The sequence below is a fragment of the Pocillopora verrucosa genome, chromosome 9, assembly GCF_036669915.1.
Source record: "Pocillopora verrucosa isolate sample1 chromosome 9, ASM3666991v2, whole genome shotgun sequence".
In the NCBI taxonomy this organism is placed as follows: domain Eukaryota; kingdom Metazoa; phylum Cnidaria; class Anthozoa; order Scleractinia; family Pocilloporidae; genus Pocillopora; species Pocillopora verrucosa.
The window spans coordinates 4,531,709-4,553,058 of NC_089320.1; the positions used below are offsets into that span (position 1 = coordinate 4,531,709).

The following is a 21,350-nucleotide window of genomic DNA, read 5'->3' on the forward strand; positions in this document are numbered from 1 at the left end:
TTCGTTATTACCTCTCACTTTAAACATGGCGGCAGATTTGGGTGTAATATCTTGACAAATAAGGTCTCCTACAAGCTGATGCAATATGCCAGTGTATGTTCCCTGCAAAGATTTATTTCAAGACTAACCAGAAGTTGATGATGTTGAGAGTCTTCGGCGCTTGTAGGTCAGTTGATTACGTAAATTCCTCCAAGTTTAGTACCAGCTAAGTTGACCTATAAAATCTAAAACTGATATTTTTCGTGGGGTGGGTCTAGATTAGGGACATCGTTTCGTGATCTGACGAATGATAACTTAATGAGATGCTCTTTGTAAAAAATAGGCGATTTGTTTCTTTTGTTGGTCGAAAACGTGGAGTTGCCTTCGTGATCCCCTAGTTTGGATTTAACTTCGTACATGAAATCATATACATTTGTACAGATTTGTATTATGCATGCGATCCCTAAATGTTTGATCGATATGGACCATTAGTCAATATCTGTAGAAATACTGAATAACTTTATTCATAACGCGATAGAATTACAAAAGTGTTTGAAGTTGATTTGAACGAAATATTGATAAATTTGAATTACATGGCCAGAAGTTCACCACACTTAGGTAATAAGAGGCGTACATTTATTATTTAATTAAATAAAGTACAAAAAATACTGCCCCATGATTTAAGATTGGTATGTTTATTATATAGCATTTCCCTTAAATTTAAGTGTTTTATTTATAAATGTGGGCTGAATGAGTCACAGATAGAGACAACAACAGCAACAAATCTTTTATTGCTCACTAAAATGGTATCACAATGAAATAAGACAATTATCTCTAGTTAACAAGAAAAATTGCAAAAAAAAATTTAAATTTCATAGAGGCTAAATGAGCCATTAGGGTTTCAAGCTAGTCCCTATCTGATTAAAGTCAGTTTTAAATAATAATAAGAAAAAAAGATCAGTAAGAGAGAAATATTTAACCAGACATAATATATAAAATGTAGTACTACTAATTGAGACAGGTACTCTGATTTCTGTTCAAGTGACTTGTGATGTTCTGACAGTAAAGAGAAGTTGCTGTTCTCCTCCTGAGTCTAAATGAACATTCATTTGAGTTTGAATCCTTTTTTTTTTCTTTTTTCAGCCTTCACTGTGAACAATGTTTGAAAAGGAAAGCTACAGAGGGAGCTGAGATTTTTCTCTCAAAACATGTTGCTTCAGGGAGATGTATCAATTATCATAAAAACCACATTCACACTTTGTTAAATTTGAGACAAAGGAACATTCAAACATTTTTCAGAATGCCCTATGGAATGTTTCCTGTCGCCACACGGATTCTTATAAACAGGGGTCTGAAAGGAGAACGCATGTTTACTACAGGGATCTTGAGGGCTATGATGCGAGTAACAAGAGTAAGGTACCTTCTTCTTGGCACAGCAGGTGCAGGAGGCATTGCTGCAAAAGTGGTGAGTTATTGGTTCTTAGCAATGAATTTTGATCTTCTTCATTATAGTGTTATTGAATTGTTTTTATTTTGAATTGTTCCATCCAAGCCCAAAGGTTTAGAATGCCTGCTTCCTAAATCCATCAGGGGTTCTTTGAGCACTTAACCCTTTAACTACCAGAAGTGATTAACATAGAACTTCTCCTTTGATATCCATACATCATCCTGCAAACAGGTATCGAGAAAACTCCAACTTATCAGGTAGAAGTTGTTATTTTGATCTAACACTAAATTCTTATAACTGATTTACAAGGAAATGTGTCGTAGCTAGAGGGGAGAATTAACAATCAGATCTTGGGAGTTGAAGGGTTAAGCTGTACTAGGTTCAGAAAGTAGGATATCCTGAGAGAACAATTTTATTTAGCTAGCATAACTAGTCCTCTTTCAACTTAGACATATGATTCCTGGAAGGACAAGTGGCTAAAATTTCAAGAAACATTACCTGAATTTAGCTGGTTGAAAGATCTGCGAGAAAATCTACCAGACTGGTCCAATACATTTTCAGAAGGTAATTTAAAATTATGAAGTAAATATGTTAAAAATTCTAAAAATTAGTTTTTCATGCAAAGAGTTTCACTCATCTTCCATGTGCCATTTTTTTGGTTCTCATATTATTTCCATTTATTTTGTTTTTATGTTAACTATTAGGCTCAGATGCCACTCGCAGCCTTGTTGAGAGCTTTAAGGATTTTGTGGATGATTTTTGGTCTTCAGGTATAATGCATGCAGCTGTGACAAGTTTAATATCATTCTCATCATCATCATCATCATCATCATCATTATCGCAGTTGTTGATACCCTTTTGTGTGAATGGACACAGTTTGTTATTTAGCACTAATTTGTGATACTTGCAAGATGTGAAAATAACTGACAGTTTATCATGTGAAACTATTTTGTACTACCAACATGCATAGCCAGATTTATTGATGGTAATGGAGGTAATAATTATTGTGACTGAAAAGCCTTATTGAAAGGAGTCTCAATTAAGTGTGTATGTCAGTAGGTTGGTCCACTTTACCATCTGTAAAAATATAACTTTTTAGTACTAGTGTCTTGGTTTTTGTGTCCAATCTTATGGAATGGGCCATAACAATTCAGAAACTGAGATCAAAGGTTTAAGGCTGTTTTTTGTTCATCTTGGTAGCCATTGGCTATAAATTTATTTGTGGTGGATCAGTACCCGTGTGATGTACCTCACATGTAGCTTGAAATGACAGTTTGAAATTGGGTATAAGAGTGAAAGAAATAATTTGAAAAGGACTGTTCAGGTACCAGGCTTATATAAGGAAATCCTTATAGTAAAAAAAGTGAGTTGTCTTTAAGTTTTGTCTTTTCTTTGTGTCAGAAGTCAGCCCTCCAGTGGTGTCTGCTGCTATTAAACAAGAAAATGGTGAAAAGACATCATCACCAAAGAAAACAGCTATGGAAAAGGTAACTACTCAACCTCTGTTACAGCAGTGTGTCCGTAATTATTTAAAAATTCTATTCCTTGTTGGAGACAATTCAGTGGATTTATGTGAAAATTCAGTGGTTCCATCCATGACTGGAGAGGTAGTGATCTCAGAATAGGTGGTGTTGTGTTGGTTTGCTGTTAAAGTTCTGTTGATAAGTTTGGGTAATATTTCATTGTTGTCCTTTTATCAAATGCCCAACCTTGAATAAGCACCCACCTTGAATAAATGCCTACCCTGAAAAAGCACCCATTTTGAAAATGTACCCACGTTGAATAGGTGCACACCCTGCAGGTGGGAAAAGTTAATGGGCAACTAAGAGGATAATGATTATTTTTTCTTTACTGGCTTGCCATCTTAAAATTCACTGCTTATGTTACATCTTTCTGTTTTGTCATTATTGATTTTTTTGTTGCTATTTGAAATTAGAATATCTGCTAAAAATAGTGAAAATTTTAAAGGTGCCCAGTCTTGAATAAGCACCCTCTCTTAATGCCCATAAATTTGATAAGTGCTTGGGATGCTATATTAGGTGAATAATTATGGTATTTGAATAAGTTTATTGGTCAACTAAAGTTTTATAGCAATAAAGTACTATTCTTTTACATTAATTTCAAGTGAAAGGTACGTAATGGTGTTTAATGTTGACACAACTCTACAATTCTTCAAGTGACAGTATGTTCTGCTTTCTCAGATGCAAGAGCGTTTAGAGAAATCTCAAGAAGAACTTATTGAAATGCAGGTTAGACCACATTGATTCATCACTGTATCCTATCAAACAAGAGAGATATGATGGCTGCACCTTTAACAGGCTGGACTCTATGTTCAAGAGGTCCAGGGTCATTAGAGAGTTTTAGATCCATGTTTGGTGTTTTCACCACAAATGTCGAACCACGGTCAGCAGTTTGTGGTTAGAAGTTAGAAGTTTTGAGACTTTCAGCTTTTTAGATTAACATCAGCTTTCACTTGAAAAAAAAATCAACATGTGCACCGCCATCTTGAATTACACAAAGGATGGAGATCCTTCATTTCAAACACAAAATATGGCTAAAAGATTGGTTTTTAAGCTTCCCAAACATATTGGTTATAATAAAAAGATTTCACCTCACATATGTTTATAGGACGTATGTGAGAACTCTTGAACAGGAATAAAAACAATGTCAAGGGAGTTCAACTACCTGAAACTGCCTTGCTTGAAGTTTAAATGTAGACGGCAAACGGTGAACGTGACAATTGAAGTCTGGACAAGTGACTCCTGGCAGTTTGCAGTTACACGCATTCAGAAACAAATGTAACATGCATTCAGAAACAAACGCACATCTTAAACTCTCTATTGTGTTGTATTCCTGGGCAAGACCCTTAACTTCAATTGTACCTCTCTCCGATCAGGAGTTTAAATGGGTATTGCTGATTTATCAGGGAAAGCCATTGAAATGCCTGAGGGTAACCCATGATTGACTTCACTGGCAATTACCATTCAGGAGGAACAGTAATACTCCCAGTCACTTTATGTTACAGAAATCAGGGCACCTAAGCTCTGGCACAGACTTAACCTACCTATACCTCTATATCAAACAGACTAAGACTGAATCTGCAAACAAAGCATCATTACAAATTTCTCAATGTTCACAATACAACTTTGATTAACAGACCAAGCTTGATTGCCCTAAGCAGAGGGATTTAAGGGTGTTTTAATGGGTGTACTGGTACCTGTGAGGTACTCTTCCTACCTAATAACTTAAAAGAAGTTTAATTGAAATAAATGTTTAATTTCTCCACAGCAAAGATATCAACGAGAGATCGAAAAGCTTGAACGAGATAATAGAGAGTTGCGAAAACAAGTTATCATTCTGAAGGGTGACAGCATGCCAACCCCCAGAAAGATAAGGGTAAATTTAGATATTTCCTTTTCTATTTTTGGTAAAGGTTAACAAAAAGTGAAAATCCTCCATGTCAAACTAAAGGTTTCAAGTGAAATTGAAAAAAAAGTCCTTCAACCCTTCAACTTCCATGAGTGACCAAGACAGAATTTCTCCTCCTAATATCAACACAATGTCAAGCAGACAAGTGATGAGAATATACAAAAATATCAGCAAGGGGATGATTAGTTGATTGTATGGCCGAGAGACAGATGAATTGCTAAATAAACAATATCTTGGGAGTGAAAGCTCAGGTTAATTAATAGTTATAAGAATAATTTTGTTGTGTGAGATATTATTAAAGTTGTGTGTTATGCACCTTCCATTGAACACTGTGTGGGGGTCAGGACTATTGAGAGAGTTCTATTTATTTTCTGTGTCACTTTCTTTCTGTCAGAAATCTTTGATTGACATGTATTCTGATGTTCTGGACTTGCTGTCAGAGTATGATGTGAGCTATAACACCACAGACCATCTTCCAAGGGTGAGTTGCAATCTTTGATATACCTTTGAAACGACTTTCTCAAGTTGTGAAAGATTCCTCTTACTATTTATTCATTAACCTGCAGAGCAGTTGTAGTTTTGGCAAGCTAGTGCTAAGTGTTACCTGGTGAAAATTATTGCTGCCATATTTTATTTGTACTACAGCAACAGGCTGGGAAGGGAAAGGAATTTGTTCTAAGGGGGTGAGTGACAGTCAAAAGGAAGGAGAGGGGAGGGGGTGGTGGAGTGGAAACTACACATGTCCAAGGTCATTGTTCTTTTGTTATGATGGTTTTCAGGTGGTAGTGGTTGGTGATCAAAGTGCAGGGAAAACAAGTGTCTTAGAAATGATTGCCCAAGCTAGGATTTTTCCTAGGTTAGTTACATCTTTTATGCATAGTATTGTAAAATGGTAATAGCTTCCTTTTAATCATTCAGTAACTTTCTTTTCACTGTACATGTGCTTTAAGTACAACTTTATGTATGATCATTGCAATATTTTAGTCAAAAGGGTTTGGTACTGATTCTAACAGGTTGTGATGGTAATTGTCCTCATTTTGAATTCTGTTACAGAGGTTCTGGTCAGATGATGACAAGGTCACCAGTCATGGTAAGAATGGGTTGACTGCTTCAGAATAGCTATGGAACATCCTATTTATTTTGAGGGTTTTCCAGTTCAACCTTTACTGCTGTTCAAAGGTTGGATAATGCTTTATACAGGATGAATCTTTATCAGATAGATATCCCATTATATTTTGTTAACACTTGTCCCTGATAATTGTTTTATCCATTGGATAGTATTATCTACCCTTTGTACAACTGGGCTTTGTAGGATGTGATAAGCTTATCTATCAAAAATATATTTATTAATAATAAATGAGTGGTACTACTCAGGACAAAATTTTGTGACAAGTGTTGTGACAAATCAGCATATGTACATGTATGATGGAGTACGTTCATTTATGATGAGTGAATTTTTTTTGCTCTTAAAATAACTATGACCAACTCATCAGTTATTGTGTTTTGTATTACTTTAGGTGACCTTGAGTGAGGGACCTAATCACATGGCACAGTTCAAGGGAAGTACTCATCAATATGACCTCACACAGGAAAATGAGGTTAGTTGCTGTTGACAAAGAATTATGAATATTTTGATTTGCGATAATTAACTCCACCCAATCTTGTGCTCTCACTTAATACTAGGTGATAAATGTTAATGAAATAGGACCTGTTGAAATTAGAAGATCCTCGCAGCTAAGAACACTACTGAAACGAGTAGTTGTAAGTAGGACCTGAAAAAAATTTCAGGCCCGTACGGGATTTGAACCCATGACCTCTGCGATACCTCTTAATTATAGCATAGTTTGAATCTTGCAGCTCAAAGCTCTGAGGCAGGAAATCGAAATGCGAATGCGAAACAGTGTTCAACATGGACAGACAGTTAGTCCTGAGGTGAGTAATATTTTTTTACAATTATTGTTTATTTTATGATGAAACTCTGATTTTAGTTAATGGTTTTGTATTCATATCTCGATGTTTATTTTAGGTGATATCTCTGAGTGTGAAAGGCCCAGGACTTCATCGCATGGTGCTGGTTGACCTTCCAGGAATTATTGGGGTGTGTTTTAATGGATTCATTACTACTGCTATGGTTAATTTTGCCTGAAAAGATGTTAGGCCGCAAGGAACAAATTTTTTTTCTTTCTTTATTTTCATTTTGTGTAATTAAATGGCAAGAGTGAAGAGAAGATACTATTTTATTTTTCAGACAATCACAGCTGGAATGGCAGAAAACACAAAGGATGATATTGTTGAAATGAGCAGGTTGGATGTCGTTCACCCTTTAACTCCCATTAGTGACCAGGACAGAATTTCTCCTCACTATATCTAACATGCAGACAAGTGATGAGAAGAAAGAAAATAGCAATTAACAGATTACTAAGTGATCTGATACCAAATTCTCCAAACTAAGATAATGAAGATTATTTGGTAGACAGTAAGGAGAATTACCAATGAGATCTTGGGAGTTATAGGGTTGAGAAACTTTGAAGTTAATTTTTCTGTGATTTTAATAATTTGTGATTTTACATTTAAGCTTCTACAAAATTTAATGTGACATGGTTTTGTGTTATAATCAAAGCAATTATAATTATAACATAGCTAGTAAATTTGTCTAATCAAATTCAATTGCACGAGCGTGCTTCATATTCCTATTGTGCACGCTCATGACGTCAGCAAACAAATCCCCCCAAAAAAAGAATTTCCATCAGGTTGAAAATGTTATAAAACAATTGGTTCATATGTCAGCTGTGCGTTCATCGAGATATGAAGCATTTGGGAAGTTTGGAGAGCACTCAAGAAGCTAGAGTTGCTCCTGGCTATGCCTCGAGCAACTCTTATGCATCGTTCGTGCTCTCCAAACTTCCCGTGTGCTTCATATCTCGATGAAAGCACGCTGACGTATGAACCAATTGCTAATTTGTGAGAAGTGATAACTTCAAGAATTACATTCGAGGGCTATGGATTTAAACATCCTCTTTGAATAATTTCAGGAAGTACATGCAGAACCCAAATGCAATAATCTTGTGTATTCAAGGTGAGAAGTAGCTTACATTTGGTAAAAGGTAGCTGATATTTAGAAAACAGAATTTTGACTTGAGTTGTCTTTTGTCTTGGTCAAAGTTTTTGTAAGTTAATGACAGTGCTTCTAGAATACTGTGAAATGTAATGTTTGTGTGTCAAACAGATGGCTCTATTGATGCTGAAAGGAGTAATGTCACTGATTTAGTGAGCAGCATGGATCCAGCAGGTATGTAGAAAAAACAGTGGTAATTCACTAATATACTTGAAACTCTTAAAGTCCAGAGATCTGATTTTAAATTCTCCCTTTTAGCTGCCACACAGTTTCTTGTAAATTGGTTATAAGAATTTGCTGTCAGATCCAGATAACAACTTCTAAAATGTTTGAATAATCTCACCACTTGTTTACTGGATAGTGTATGGATATTTTAGGGAGAAGTTACTTGTTAATCACTTCTGGGCGTTGGAAGGTTAAAAGCAAGTCAAAGTTGTTCTCATATGAGCAAAGGAAAAAAACGCTGGTAGATGAATTACAATTGTGGGAGCAGTTTTTTTTTTCAGCCAGTTACTCTGTGTTACAAAATGCGATTTTCTGTACTTCTACAGGGAAAAGGACAATCTTTGTGCTGACAAAAGTAGACTTAGCAGAGCAGAACGATGCCAACCCCAGCCGGGTATGAATGGTTGACATTTGGTGAAATTTTTCAATTTTCTCCGAACTCAGTCCATTTTGAATCACTAACTGATGCTGTTATTTCATCATTAGATTAAACAAATACTGGAAGGCAAGCTTTTCCCAATGAAAGCTTTGGGTTACTTTGCAGTTGTGACTGGAACAGGTGAGTGAAAATATTTCAGGCAATCAAGATGCTTTGAGTTAATAAGATAGTCGTTTAATCGCTTCAACGATAGGGAAATGCTAAAAAAATAACTGCTCGTTGGCTGTTCTAATTTTGGCTGTATTTAATGCACTTTCAGGTAATACCAGTGAGGGGATTGACGCCATTCGTGGCTATGAAGAAGAATTCTTCAGACACTCTAGACTTTGCAAGTAAGTGTCAATGTTGTGAGCGCGTAAGAAGCAAAGAAGTAAATATAAAGTACCGCTCTCGTGTACAGCAGCATTGCACGCGTTTGACGCGCGTGTAATTTCCTCGCACTAGACGCGGGAAATACGCACATCGCACGCCACGACATGCACCTGCGTGTGATAACAAATGCTCGTAAGAGAGTATAAAACACGTGTTAATTAAAATATATTAAAGTTCACACGGCAACCAGGTGGACAATCAGACATAGTTTGATGCTACACTGGTTTGCAGATTTAATGAATGTAACCGAAGAAGTTACAATTCATAGACCCAACGTTTCGACACTCCTGTCTAGTGCCTTCATCAGGGGTGAATGTGTTAATTACTCAAAATCAGTCAAATAGAAGTCATTAAATGCGTGCACTGACACAAAACTGCGTGTAATGGGAAAAAAAAAGATTGGATTCCTAGCGAATTTAAAATGCGTGCGTCACGACGAAATGATCAATTTTCATTGCTTCCGCTGGAAGGTTATTAACAATAATAACAGTGAGCCTCCAAAAATATCCTTGATGTGCAATAATCGACTATTATCTCCTGTTATAAATGTTGTCTACTATTTGCACTAATTGCTTCGCAAATTTTGTTTTTTAAATATTTCGTGGTCATTTTTCAATTTTTTTTGTCTTATTATAAAGGTCTGGAGTTTTCAAAGCCAGTCAAATGACGACGCAAAACCTAAGCTTTGCTGTTTCACACTGCTTCTGGAAAATGGTGCGAGAATCGATTGAGCAGCAGGCAGATTCATACAAAGGTATGAACCCTTTACACCCAAACATCAGTATGCATATTCTCCATAGTGTTCTTTATACATTTCCTAAGGAGCTGACAAGGAGAATTTGTTGAACAATCAAGAGCTACTTTAGTTGGTGATCATTTCCTTTTATTCTCGTGACCTCAATATGTGATTCAAGGGTGATATTGTAAGGAGAAATTAGATGCTAGTCACTCTTAGAGGTCGAATGGTTAAGTTCCAATATTGCGAATTGTCCTGGGCCTTTTCGATATTTGTTAATGGGAGTGAATACGGGAACAGCGGAGCCGTGAGTGGAATGAGGGCCGGAAAGTTCTCTTTTTCCTTCCCTGTCCTTTGTCTTTGTCGTATTTCAGTCACTGAAGAGAAGAAATGGAAAATAATTGTGTGTTTTTGGTTTCTTTCAGCGAAACGGTTCAATCTTGAAACGGAATGGAAAAACTGTTTTCCGAAGCTGAGAGAGTTGGACAGGGTAAGTTTTGGTATTGAAAATTAGTTTTGTGTAGCGTGTTCCATGTATACTACAGGTTTGCTTAAATAAAAGGGTTGCATCTGGTGTAAAATAAACCCGCGGCATAGAGACACTCTACAAAAGAATTGATTAATTTCGGCAAATCGTCGGATGTAACCGAAAATCTTACCGAACAATTCCAACCAATCAGGATTAAAACATAGCGTTACAGTAATACTTTGGCGCCATAATTTTGTCGGTATGTCGTATGCACCAGAAATTCCGTCCCTTCCCGTCGCGTGCAAGTCGCGTCTTCTCCAAGCTCCGAAATAATTAGGACCCTTTAAACTATCTCTAATTGAGCGTCGCCCTTAAAAATCTTGTTTTCTATAGAATGAGCTGTTCGATAAAGCTCGTAACGAAATCCTGGATGAAGTGCTTACCCTAAGTGAGATCACGCCACAGATGTGGGAAGACATCATCACCAAACACTTGTGGTCAGCGGTGTCTTCACACTTCATAGAAGCCATCTACTTGCCCGCCGCACAGGCGGATAATCCAAGCAATTTTAACACGTCTGTTGACATCAAGCTGAAACAGTGGGCCGACAGGACACTGCCCGATATTTCTGTCAAGGTATACACAATCTGTTAATCTTTTCACTCTCGAGATCTCATCAGTAATTCTCCTCACTGCTTTACATGTAATTCTTCTGATGTTAGTTTGGAGAATATGGTATGGGATCAACTAATAATCCCCTAATTGAGATTTTCTTCTATACTCTCCTCACTTGTCCGCTTGATTATATATTGATGTTGTGAGGAGAAATTCCATGTTGGTCACTCATTAGAATTACAGGGTTAATCCTGTTACTCTTAAAAGTGACCAAAAAGTAATTTCTCCTTACAATATCGGTACATTATCAACCAAACAGTTGATGAGATGAAATACAAAATTAGCTCTTGAAATTGAATTGATTTAACACTAGATTCTCAGAACTAACATGATAAAAATTGTGCAATCGGCAGTGAGGAGAATTGCGTTTGGCTTCTCAAGGGGGAAAGGAGCAATAAGGCAGTGCCCTATCAACAAAATGAAAATATTTCAGAATTTCCAACATTGTAAAAATGTTGATAAAAATGACAGCATCCGCTTAGAGTTCCAGTGACAGATAGAGAAACTTACGAAGTGCTAATGTGGACTTCAAATTCGAAGGACACACCACGCCATTTTTAAGGGTTTTTTAACCCGAAAAATTGTAAATCAAGATAAAAATAATGGCTTGTTGTGATCGAGAAACACTTCAGAGGTAGAATGAACTAAAAAGGAACATGTGATGGACAAATATTGAAAAGATTGACCTGGATTTAAATTTATGTATTTGAAACTTTTATAAGAAGTCCTATAATTGTGACGTTTTGTCTCTGAGTATTTGTGTCATCGGAAACTTTTGATTGCCACTGGTAGGTTGGTTGGGAAACACTCTTCGAAGAATTCTCCAAAGCAATGCAGGTAACTTAATTTGTTTTTCCTATCGACTTTTGAAGCATGCTTTCGTTCCCTGTTTTAAATTGTGCAAGCTGTGTATTGTTTACAGGAACAGAAGAATGATAAAGACGGGCATAGCCACTTATTCGATAAACTCAAATCTGAACTATCAGATGAATGTAAAAGAAGCCATGTGTGGCAGTCAAAAGCCGTGGATAGTCTGGTGAGTTGTGAAGCTTATAGCGGAGCTCGCAGAGCGTAGCCCCATAATTATACAAAATAGTAGTAACCCATAAAGCCGATAAATTTGGACGTACGACCGTACAAGGTGCTACTTTTAACATGCGTGGTCAACTGTACCGCGGGCACGCCAACGCCACGGCTTTGTTCAGTAGTCCAGTGGTCAGTGCACTAGGCTTCGAGTCGGACGACCCGGGTTCTAGTCCTGGCCGGGAGAAGGCGTCGTGCCCTTGAGACGTGCGGGAAAAAAAAATGCGAGCTCCGCTTTTAGGCTTGGCTAAATCTATGTATTACAAACAAATTAGTTGTATTAACGCGAATTACCGAGCTGCATCTGATTGGTTAATACGTTAAGGCGAGTTTTCAAGGCTAATAGCAGAGCGTTTAAAACAAACCCAATACAAATTGCTTTACAACTGCAAGTAAATGGAAACTGCTTCTGTGTTAATATGTAGCCCTTGTGTTCCTTTCAGCGAGTAATTCAGCTGACAGCACTTGAAGACTGGTCTGTGAGTGAGAAACAACAATGGGACTCTGCAGTGAAATTCATGGAAGGAACTTTGCAAGAAGAATTAGACAAAGGTATCAAAACAAGCACGGATACTTTGTTTTTCTCTTCACAGTGGTGATAATGTTTGACTACCTATCTTAAGCAGGATTAAGCTTGCCGGCTACAAATGGTTTCTATCACCTTCGAGCCGGCAGAATAGACGTTATCTCAACTTTTTTTAAGAATGTAGAGGACGAGAGACGCGCGCGTTTCCCCCCTCGTGCGCGTCTCGCCTTGTGTGAAGGAAACAGGAGAAAGAACTGTTTGCCTCGGGGGAAGCAAGTAGGTTACTTGTGAGAAGTAGTTCTTTGTCACGGAGGAGTACCGTAGCAGTAGTTGTAGTCCCTTTATATTATGGAAACCGAGGTGATCCGTGATAGTGATCATCTTTTGAGACAGTCTGTAAAAAAACTTTTCATGATCATTTCAGCGTCTAAGGAAATGTATGACTTGCTTGGTCCTGGAAGGGCTGAGAGATGGTTTTACTGGAAATACAGAAGCAGAGAGCAAGTAAGTCATCGTAATGAATTGTGGACAGTTGTCCCCCTTAAATCCGAAATCGGGCTAAACCGCCCGAAATGGAACATAGGTGTCCTAAATTGGAAAGAACCTTTCGAAATCAATGGATGGTCTCCAATTAACACCAGAAGTTCTTTCGCCAATCAGGCGATTTTTACCTTGTTTCATCTTTTCCCGGTGGTTTTTACATTAATTTTCTCTTTGCTTATTCGCTCAATTTCCTTTTGAAGAAGTTGGGCTTTTCAAAATCGGAAGAAACCGTCTGAGATCCGACACAAGTGCGTAAAATAGGACGATAGCCTCTGAAATTGGACTTTCAATATCTGTCTAATTTGCGTGTCTGAAAATCAGACAGAAGTGTCAGAAATCGGGACTAAGTTTCTGAAAACGGACTAAACGTTTGAGAACGCAATCGTACGATAGCGTCCGAAATCGCAAATCAGCGTCCAATAGATGTCTATGGGGTTTCTTGAATAAACTGGAACCTATTTTGTCTTGCCTCATGAGCAAAGGAAAAGAGGCGTAACGACTTATTGTTTTTATTTTTATTATTATTATTACTTAAGCAACACCGTTCCTATATAAAGGACGAACTCCAGAGGTTGCTTCAAGCAAACGAGGTAAGCTCAGCTTTGTTGAGAACAAATTTAAATGTTTTCTTATTTTTTCTCTCACTTAAACCGTTTGCATGAAATCCTCTCCTACACCCCCCCCCCCCCCCCCCCGAGTTAATATTCTTAGTCCAATTATTTAATTTTTTGTTCTTTCCTGGAACAGCGTAAAAACATCTTGTTTGCGTCAGAAAAGTTTCTGGTCTGTTATGTTCGATATTTCCCAGTCTTTCTCGTATTACTAATTTCCATCGAGTTCTGTTTTCCTCTTCAATTTAGATAACTGGCTCACTAATTTCTTTCTCGCTTCATTTTCATTACGTCACCAAAAGGCGAAACTCTTCTCTTTCATTACAAGGCATTCTACCAACCAGTTTGCCTTTGAAAAAAGATTTAACTTTGATAAGAAAATCGCAACGTTTGCTCCCAAGCTTCCCTTTGATCTAGAAGAGAGAGGACTTTGGTAACAAGGTTTGGGGAATCGAGATGACAAGCCACTAAATGCTCCAGGGGAATTGAAAAGAGCATTATACGGCAAAAGGGGAAATTCTCTGTAACCCTTTGATCCTTAAGAGTGACCAGCATCCAATTTCTCCTCACAACATCACCCATGAATCAAGCATTAAGGTTACGAGAATAAAGGAAATGATCACCATCTGAAAAAGCCCTTGATGGTAACGCGATTTCTCTTCGACAGCACCTTTGGAAATGTATAGAGAACAGTATGGAGATTATCTATACTGATGATAAGATGTAAAAGGTTAATTCTGTTTTTTTGCTGAAATATTTGAAGAGACACGGTCCAGTTCTAGCGGACGATGAACTTACCACAGTAAGAAAAAACTTGGAAACAATCAGCGTGGACGTCTCGCCAGACCTGGTTAGTAGTTGATGTTGTTAATTTTTCTCTGTCTTGGCTATGACATATTTTTGGTGCATACTTTGAGAATTCTGAGGCACATCGAAGCAATTTTTGTCTAAGTTGTTTAGTTTCATTTTAAACTGCTTTTTAGACAATGGGAGTTTGTTCTTTTTATAAAAAATTTTGTGTTTCTTTCCTTTATTTATTTATTTTTAAATGATTTATTTGTTGAATTAGTTATTTAATTTTTCTATATTATTATTATTTTATAAGGTAACTGAAACTTGGAGCCAGTTGTATCGGGAGCACTTTTTAAAGCAGGCCCTGGGGAACGTTCAGGAATGTAGAAATGCTTTCTACAGAAGAGATTTGGTCAAGAATGAGGTACAAGAGGCCTGGTTTCTGTTTCAGTATTTTTATACTTCAGGAGAAATCCTCATGTATAAAAGAAGACCGAAAATGTTGAAATTTAATAGTGGACTGACGAAAACTTTGAAGAAAACGATATCTTAGGTATATTTTTGTTTCAAACAGTGATGTGAGCGTGACTTTGTGTAGCCTGCGAGCAGTGCCTCCTTTTTCTTATGAGCAGCGCCTCAGCACGAGTGTTTCTTCGCTCGCGGGAAAGTGAGAGGCCTGGAGCAAGCGAGCGGCGCGAGGTCTGCTGAGGGAGTAGTTAGCGCCGGACCCCCGGCAAACGTCTCCTCTCAAATCTCCCCGGAGGCGGAGAAACACGCGTCTTGCAGCGTGAACTGTTACACTAATAATGAGGACGGCTATGATTTGTGGGGGGGAAAAAAAGGTCGTAAGAGTCGAATACAATCCTGATTAAGGGTTTTTATATTGAAAGCCTCTGTTTATTGGTTAGGAAATCGCACATATATCAAGAAAAACGGAGGTGAGCTGGGGGGGGTATGTTTAGGATAATATGACGAATGTAACTTCGCAGAAGTCTCTTAAAAACAGCGAGAATAAGGCCTGCAGGATAAGAACGGTGGGGTGAGGTGAGTCGAAACTCTCCATGTACCAGTCTTGACGAACGGGGAGGGGGTAGGGGGTAGGGGGAGGGAAGGGTCGAAGGAGATGGAACACGTTGAAGTTCATTTACAAGCTGCACCTTTTGTCCATTTTTCTTGTTCTAGCTGGCATGCAACGACGTGGTCCTATTTTGGCGAATCCAGAAGATGCTACAAACTACAAGTAACGCCATTAGACAACAAGTAATGAACCATGAAGGTAACTTAGCCAATATTGACCTTCCTTTGTGTGGCCCTTACTACCTTTGTAATAATTGTACCAAGGGTTGTCTTCTTAAATTGACCTCGTCTTCAAATCTTGTAGCTCGCCGACTGGAGAAAGAGGTGAAACAAGTTCTGGATGAAATAAGCTACGATCAGACAGCTAAAGAGCGACTCATTCGAGGAAGACAAGTGGATCTTGCTGAAGAATTAAGTAAGTGAATTCTTGTGTGTCGTTCTAAGCTCCTCTTAACTTTTTACACCTTCACATCAGTATGCATATTCTCCTCACTTTTCTCTGTATATTTCCTGTGGTATTACAAGGAGAATTTGTCAAATAATCAAACGCCTCTTTAGTTGGCGATTATTTCTTTCTATTCTCATAACAATTGTCATAAAAAAAATTGCTTTAACTGCCAAATACTGTTCCTTGATGAAATTTACCCAGACGAAAAAAAATTTTGGCTAGAATTCAAACCTTTTGTCTTTAAAACAACGAAAAGAGTGCGAAATTTCACGATCCATTGTAAGATGTTGTCAAAAAGTCATAATTTCAAGTAATCCTTGTTTCTTTGGTTACACTCTTTACACATGGCTGGCTTGCCAATCTCTGCCATATTACTCCCCGAGTGAATATTTACATAATTTCATTTCACAGTGTTACTGGATAAACCTGAAGTTAAATAAACAATACACAGAACTAGATTTCATGTGATTTGAAAGCCCGAAACCATTAGCAAAGCAAAACTTTTGACTCAGTTTTTATTGTTTTTAAAAATCTATGCGAACCCAACCAGACGCTTGGGAGCACAATTTTCTCAGAGTATTCAATTGTTGTATTCTTCACAAACGTATCAGCTCAATATAATTGATATCAAAGCGTTAATGATCTGCTAATGAGTCCATCGTTCCAAAATTCTTTTCCCTGGTAAATTTGGACGTGATTTTTGTCGTGTGAATCTTGAATTTGCCTTATGCTCTTTTAAGACTTGTAAGTTTCTCCTCCAAAATGTGAAACTGTCAAAGACGCCACGTGCTAGGGTGGGTGTTCGGCTCTTTAATTGGCGAAGGGAAGAGAAAATTGTCGAAGTAACGTGTGAAAATTTTGGAAATCTTTTTATTTTTGTGTGGTGCCATTTAGTTCACTGGGATAAATCACACTCCACGATTCACGGTATTTTTATACTCTTTTCGAACCCGGGTATTTTTTTTAGCAAATAAAGTCGCAGTCCGGCCAAATGTGCCGATTTGCAAACTTATCACCCCTTACCTCATCCTCTTTGCTCTCCCGTCGTAGATGGACACGTGCCACTGAAATAGCCAACCACAAGATACAACTCTTCTAAAGGGTCCTATGTCGAAGGGTGGTAAAACATCAGAAAAAAAGCCCCAGCTAGCTTCGTTTGATTTTCTCTACGTCTGTGCTCTCTAGAATCCTTTTTTATTTTATTTAATTTTTCCGCCTCTGTTATGATAATAGTGGTTTACCCCAACTCTATTATAATTTTGATTTCTTTTTTCCTTTAAATTTCAGAACATGTGAGACACATTCAAGAAAGTCTGGAACAATTCATCGAAGCTTTGAACAGCGAGAAGTAGATTAAAATTCGATAGAGTAATTTTACGGAGTCCAAGTTGCATATACCACACACGACCGAAAAACTTGTAGGTGATTAATAAGATCCATCAACTTGTTTTTTTTTTCTTGCTTTTTACTCTGTAAATGTGTGCTCGAAAGAGATTTCCTCTCAGGTCCTGTATCGCATCCTTGAGTGTATTGTGAGCAACACTGAATGTTTTTTCACTGAAAATGAGCATAAAATAAAGAATTGTGTATAAATCGGGTACCATTTTCCTTTTCCTTGAGGTTTGTACAATTGAGTTATTTTGTTTCAGTACGGAAAAGATTTTCTAGTAAAATTTGTGTGAACTGTTTGTGAATTTTGTTAGGTCTGTGATCCTCTTCTTGCTGAAATGTTTGAGCAGAGTTTACCTAGGGATGAGAAGGATGAGGGACTTTACACATCTTGACCACAGTTTTGTTGTCGTCTGTGATTGTTGTCTTCTTTCAAAAGAAAAACTTTTGTCAGACGCACGGGCTTACTTAAATTTGTAATCGAGTGTTAACCGTTTTCATACCACCTTCAGTTCACAAAGTTGCTAATAGTTAATTTGTCTTAGGCTCAATTTTGGTTGAATTTGAAAGCTGAAAGAGTTTTAACGTGGTGCGTGATCAAGGCAAAAACTGAATATGTGACGCGTGAATTTTACAGAAAAGCGAGAGTGATTCGTGAATTTGTGAAACAGTTTGAGGCGTTATATAACTCCCGAAACATACGTGACCCGTGAATTAATTCTTCTTTTGTTTCTTGAAAACCTTAGGATTTTTCTGAAACGTACACAAGAAGAGAGTTGAAATTTTCTCTTTTACATACGTGACGCGTGAATTTTTGTCAAATTTGTGTGTGAAACGGGGTCAGGACTCCCTCTTTGCTGTCCTCTTAGTGACGAGGATAAATCAGTCACATAAGACAACTTTCTAGGAACATTAGGTAATGAACAAATACGAGAATTTTACTCAGTGTAGTTTTAGTATCAAGGGCTGGATGTTTACCTTTGTCCTGTCGAAGCCGACTGAGATGAATGAAAGACTAACCAAACATACAATTCTTGTACCAATCGCGTATCAACGTGTTTATGTAAACCCTTGTTGTCAAATTATGACGAGGGACATGCGTATTGAGAGGAGAAGATCTGTAATCCACAGACTTTGATTAATTAATGACTAGACATACACCTAGATATACACCCAATTCATACCCAAAGTTAAAACACGTTTCAAGGCTGTGTTGTTAAACCCAGTTTGAGAAACTGATGTTTGTTGCCTTCCAATTTAGTAAAAATGGAAGCACAAGTTGATGATTACTTAAACCCCACGTAAAAATTCAGTTTTTCAGTTTTCTTTTACTGATTTTATTACTCAGCTTCGTCTACTTTGGTGGTGTGAATGGGTTAAAAGCCTCGTGGATAAAAAGCTTTTTTTAAACGCCGAATGTTCAAATTGTATCAAATTTGAAAGCTGAAACTCAATGAATACAAATGTCAATGTTTCATCTGATGCTCTATTAAAAGTTTAATAGAAATGATAGCAGGCAAAGAAATTTTCGAAAGATAGCACTCGGATAATAACCGACTTTTTTCTTCAGCCGTTGAAATATTTTTTACACGAAAAAGTCGTTAAAGAGCTGGTTCAATTTGGATGATGAACTTTTAAGATATTGCAGAAGTTTTCATGGCTTTTGAGAGACTCGCTTGGACATTAATGATAAAGGCTCAACCTTTAATGCCTTAAACCCTTGTGGAAGTAAAACTCATTCATCTCTTGTCTCGATCACACCTTCGTAATATTGGCTTTCGATTTCACGACACCTGGATGAAACTGTTGTGTGGCGCCGGGTTGAAGTAACACTTCACGTGAAGCTGAAAATTTTCACACGGATAATCTGCAGATTTGATCTTGAATGGCATCTGAAACGTCAATCATACTTGACGGGAAAGTTATATGGGGCCTGGAACATTATAATTCGGCAGTTCACATGGATGTAGCGGGGCAAGGTACCTCACTTCTTGACAAACATTGAAAACTTTGCAAGAATCTTGTTACAGTTGACGTGAAAGCAATGGAAAGCGCTCTAGCCAAGGTAACGCAATCGTATGACTAATTCAGACAATAGATATATCTCGAAAAAGAATCGGAAAAATGTAGTTCCAGAGCCAAATCTTAATTTTTGCTTTGCATGGATCTGGCGGTCCGGCTCATGTAGAAGACAAAAAGAAGGCAAACGAAACAACTTGTGGAAAAACAGCGAAGAGACAGGATCAAGAAAAGCTTAGAAGAACTGGCCTCGCTTATTCCAGAGGCTAAAAAACAGGTAACCGATTTTGAAAATTTTTATGAGCAGTTTGGCTAGAACTTTACTGGAGCGCGGTTACCGCTAATATCATACTTTGATCACGGGTCTTTCCACGCTGATGCAACGAAAACTGGATTTTGTATAAACGTGGCAGTTTTCTAAAGTAAAGATTAATTAACAACTTTAAGATCAATTCACATGAAAAAAGAAATCGACTTTGCATATATATGCTGCCGGAAATGGTTTATTTATGAATGAGTAATTCTCTCGCAGACCCAGTCGCGTTAATTTCCATAAGGAAGTCAGAATGTCGGTTGCCGTTAACAAAAAGGGATTTGTTGCTACCAGCTTTCCTTTCTTCAAAGGAGAGTTTCTTAGCAAGAAAATAGGTTCCTTACCCAGTATACCATTTACGATACAAATTCGTAGATTTACAGATTCATCATGAAGCCAAATGAATCCTCTGACCCCCTCCCCCCTCCCCCCTGCCACATTCAAAGAGAAACGCCTAGGGGGCGAGGTTGACCCTATTCTCATCTCAGAACCCCTCTGTTCTGTGAGCTGACGGGGCGTTCGCTTAACAAATCAAGAGGCTATTCGATTTCTTGCGCTAAGGCTTTGCTTGCCAAAAGAAGCGAAGATGTTTAGGAATTATAATGGATAGAAAAGTGAACTCCCGATGAACTGGGTGCTAGTTACCATTGCTATTCAATTTATCAACAGCTACAACTTGGCCACCGATTAAGGCAAACAAAGATTCTTCAGCTAGTTGTGGATTACATTCGATCCAGTCAACAAGGTAACTAAAGCTCAGAGAGAATAAAAACTGCATAAGCTTTCTGTTATATACCAAATGGTAAAACATTGAAACAAAGACAAATTTATTTTTCTCCACAGAACGCGAGAATTTTAAACTTTATGATACCACTTCGTATCAAACTTGTTGCTTGTGTTCCTTTTGCGAGAAACGGCTCTTTGTCCACGAAACTGATACATTTTCATGCACTGATGATCTCAACGTGAAGTTATCACGAGCGCCCATAGAAGCATCGGTCAGGGGAAGGGAAACGTCATTCTCTCCCAAGACCTGTCCTCTCAAAGTCAATAACGTTTCTGCCGAAACTGGTTATGACAAAAGAAAACCTGAGGAACGACTTGAGGAGAAGAAAGACGGCGTTGCCGTGGAAACCACGTTTAAGGGACCCTTAAATGCCCTCAAATCTTTGTGTTCTTCAATTTCTCCACATTTCCCGCCCCACACCATCGGAATATCAAGTGGCCTTCACTCCAAAATCTCCACCTGGTTTGTTTCGGATTCCATGTTACATCAGCCGACATCTTTCGGGTTGGTCCCTCAAGTACCTCCACCTACCACTGATCGACAGACACTTGCTGCTCCAGAGAATCAAAATCTATGGAGACCCTGGATTTGTGGACATGACTGCAAGAATGATTAGGACTCTAATCTCTTTCGCAGCCATCGCCTGGCTACATCACACAGCGTACTCTCGTCCCAACCTCGTTCCCGGGGTCCTCTCTCGTCCTCCCCCGATATTTTTCTTGAAGGAGGATGAGAGAGGACGTTGGGAACAAGGTTGTTCTTGTCACTCGTTACTTAATGGGAACAAACAAAAGGTGTTCAGGAGAATATTAAGACATTCAAGTTAGACGCTCAGCATGGAAAAAAAACAATAAAGGTGCCTCTCTCTCGTTTACT

General features: G+C 38.0%; 1 protein-coding gene across 2 annotated transcripts; it reads left to right on the forward strand.

Moving 5' to 3' along the window:
* LOC131786181 (dynamin-like GTPase OPA1, mitochondrial) lies at positions 1 to 17,564 on the forward strand. 2 transcript variants are annotated; one of them, XM_059103188.2, is made up of 32 exons: positions 1 to 166; positions 1,123 to 1,444; positions 1,876 to 1,990; positions 2,131 to 2,196; positions 2,828 to 2,913; positions 3,628 to 3,675; positions 4,715 to 4,822; positions 5,250 to 5,336; positions 5,635 to 5,711; positions 5,909 to 5,945; positions 6,373 to 6,453; positions 6,713 to 6,787; positions 6,882 to 6,953; positions 7,104 to 7,159; positions 7,888 to 7,931; positions 8,082 to 8,144; positions 8,522 to 8,589; positions 8,682 to 8,754; positions 8,894 to 8,966; positions 9,645 to 9,760; positions 10,168 to 10,232; positions 10,605 to 10,847; positions 11,679 to 11,723; positions 11,809 to 11,922; positions 12,413 to 12,521; positions 12,920 to 12,999; positions 13,575 to 13,628; positions 14,413 to 14,499; positions 14,755 to 14,865; positions 15,624 to 15,717; positions 15,823 to 15,933; positions 17,254 to 17,564. In XM_059103188.2, the coding sequence occupies exons 1-32, from the start codon at positions 96 to 98 to the stop codon at positions 17,316 to 17,318; spliced, it is 2,916 nt and encodes a 971-aa protein (XP_058959171.2). In that variant the 5' UTR covers positions 1 to 95; the 3' UTR covers positions 17,319 to 17,564. The 2 variants fall into 2 exon arrangements, with proteins under 2 accessions (XP_058959171.2, XP_058959172.2); XM_059103189.2 differs by having other exon boundaries at positions 2,831 to 2,913.
* The last annotated feature ends 3,786 nt before the right edge of the window (positions 17,565 to 21,350 follow it).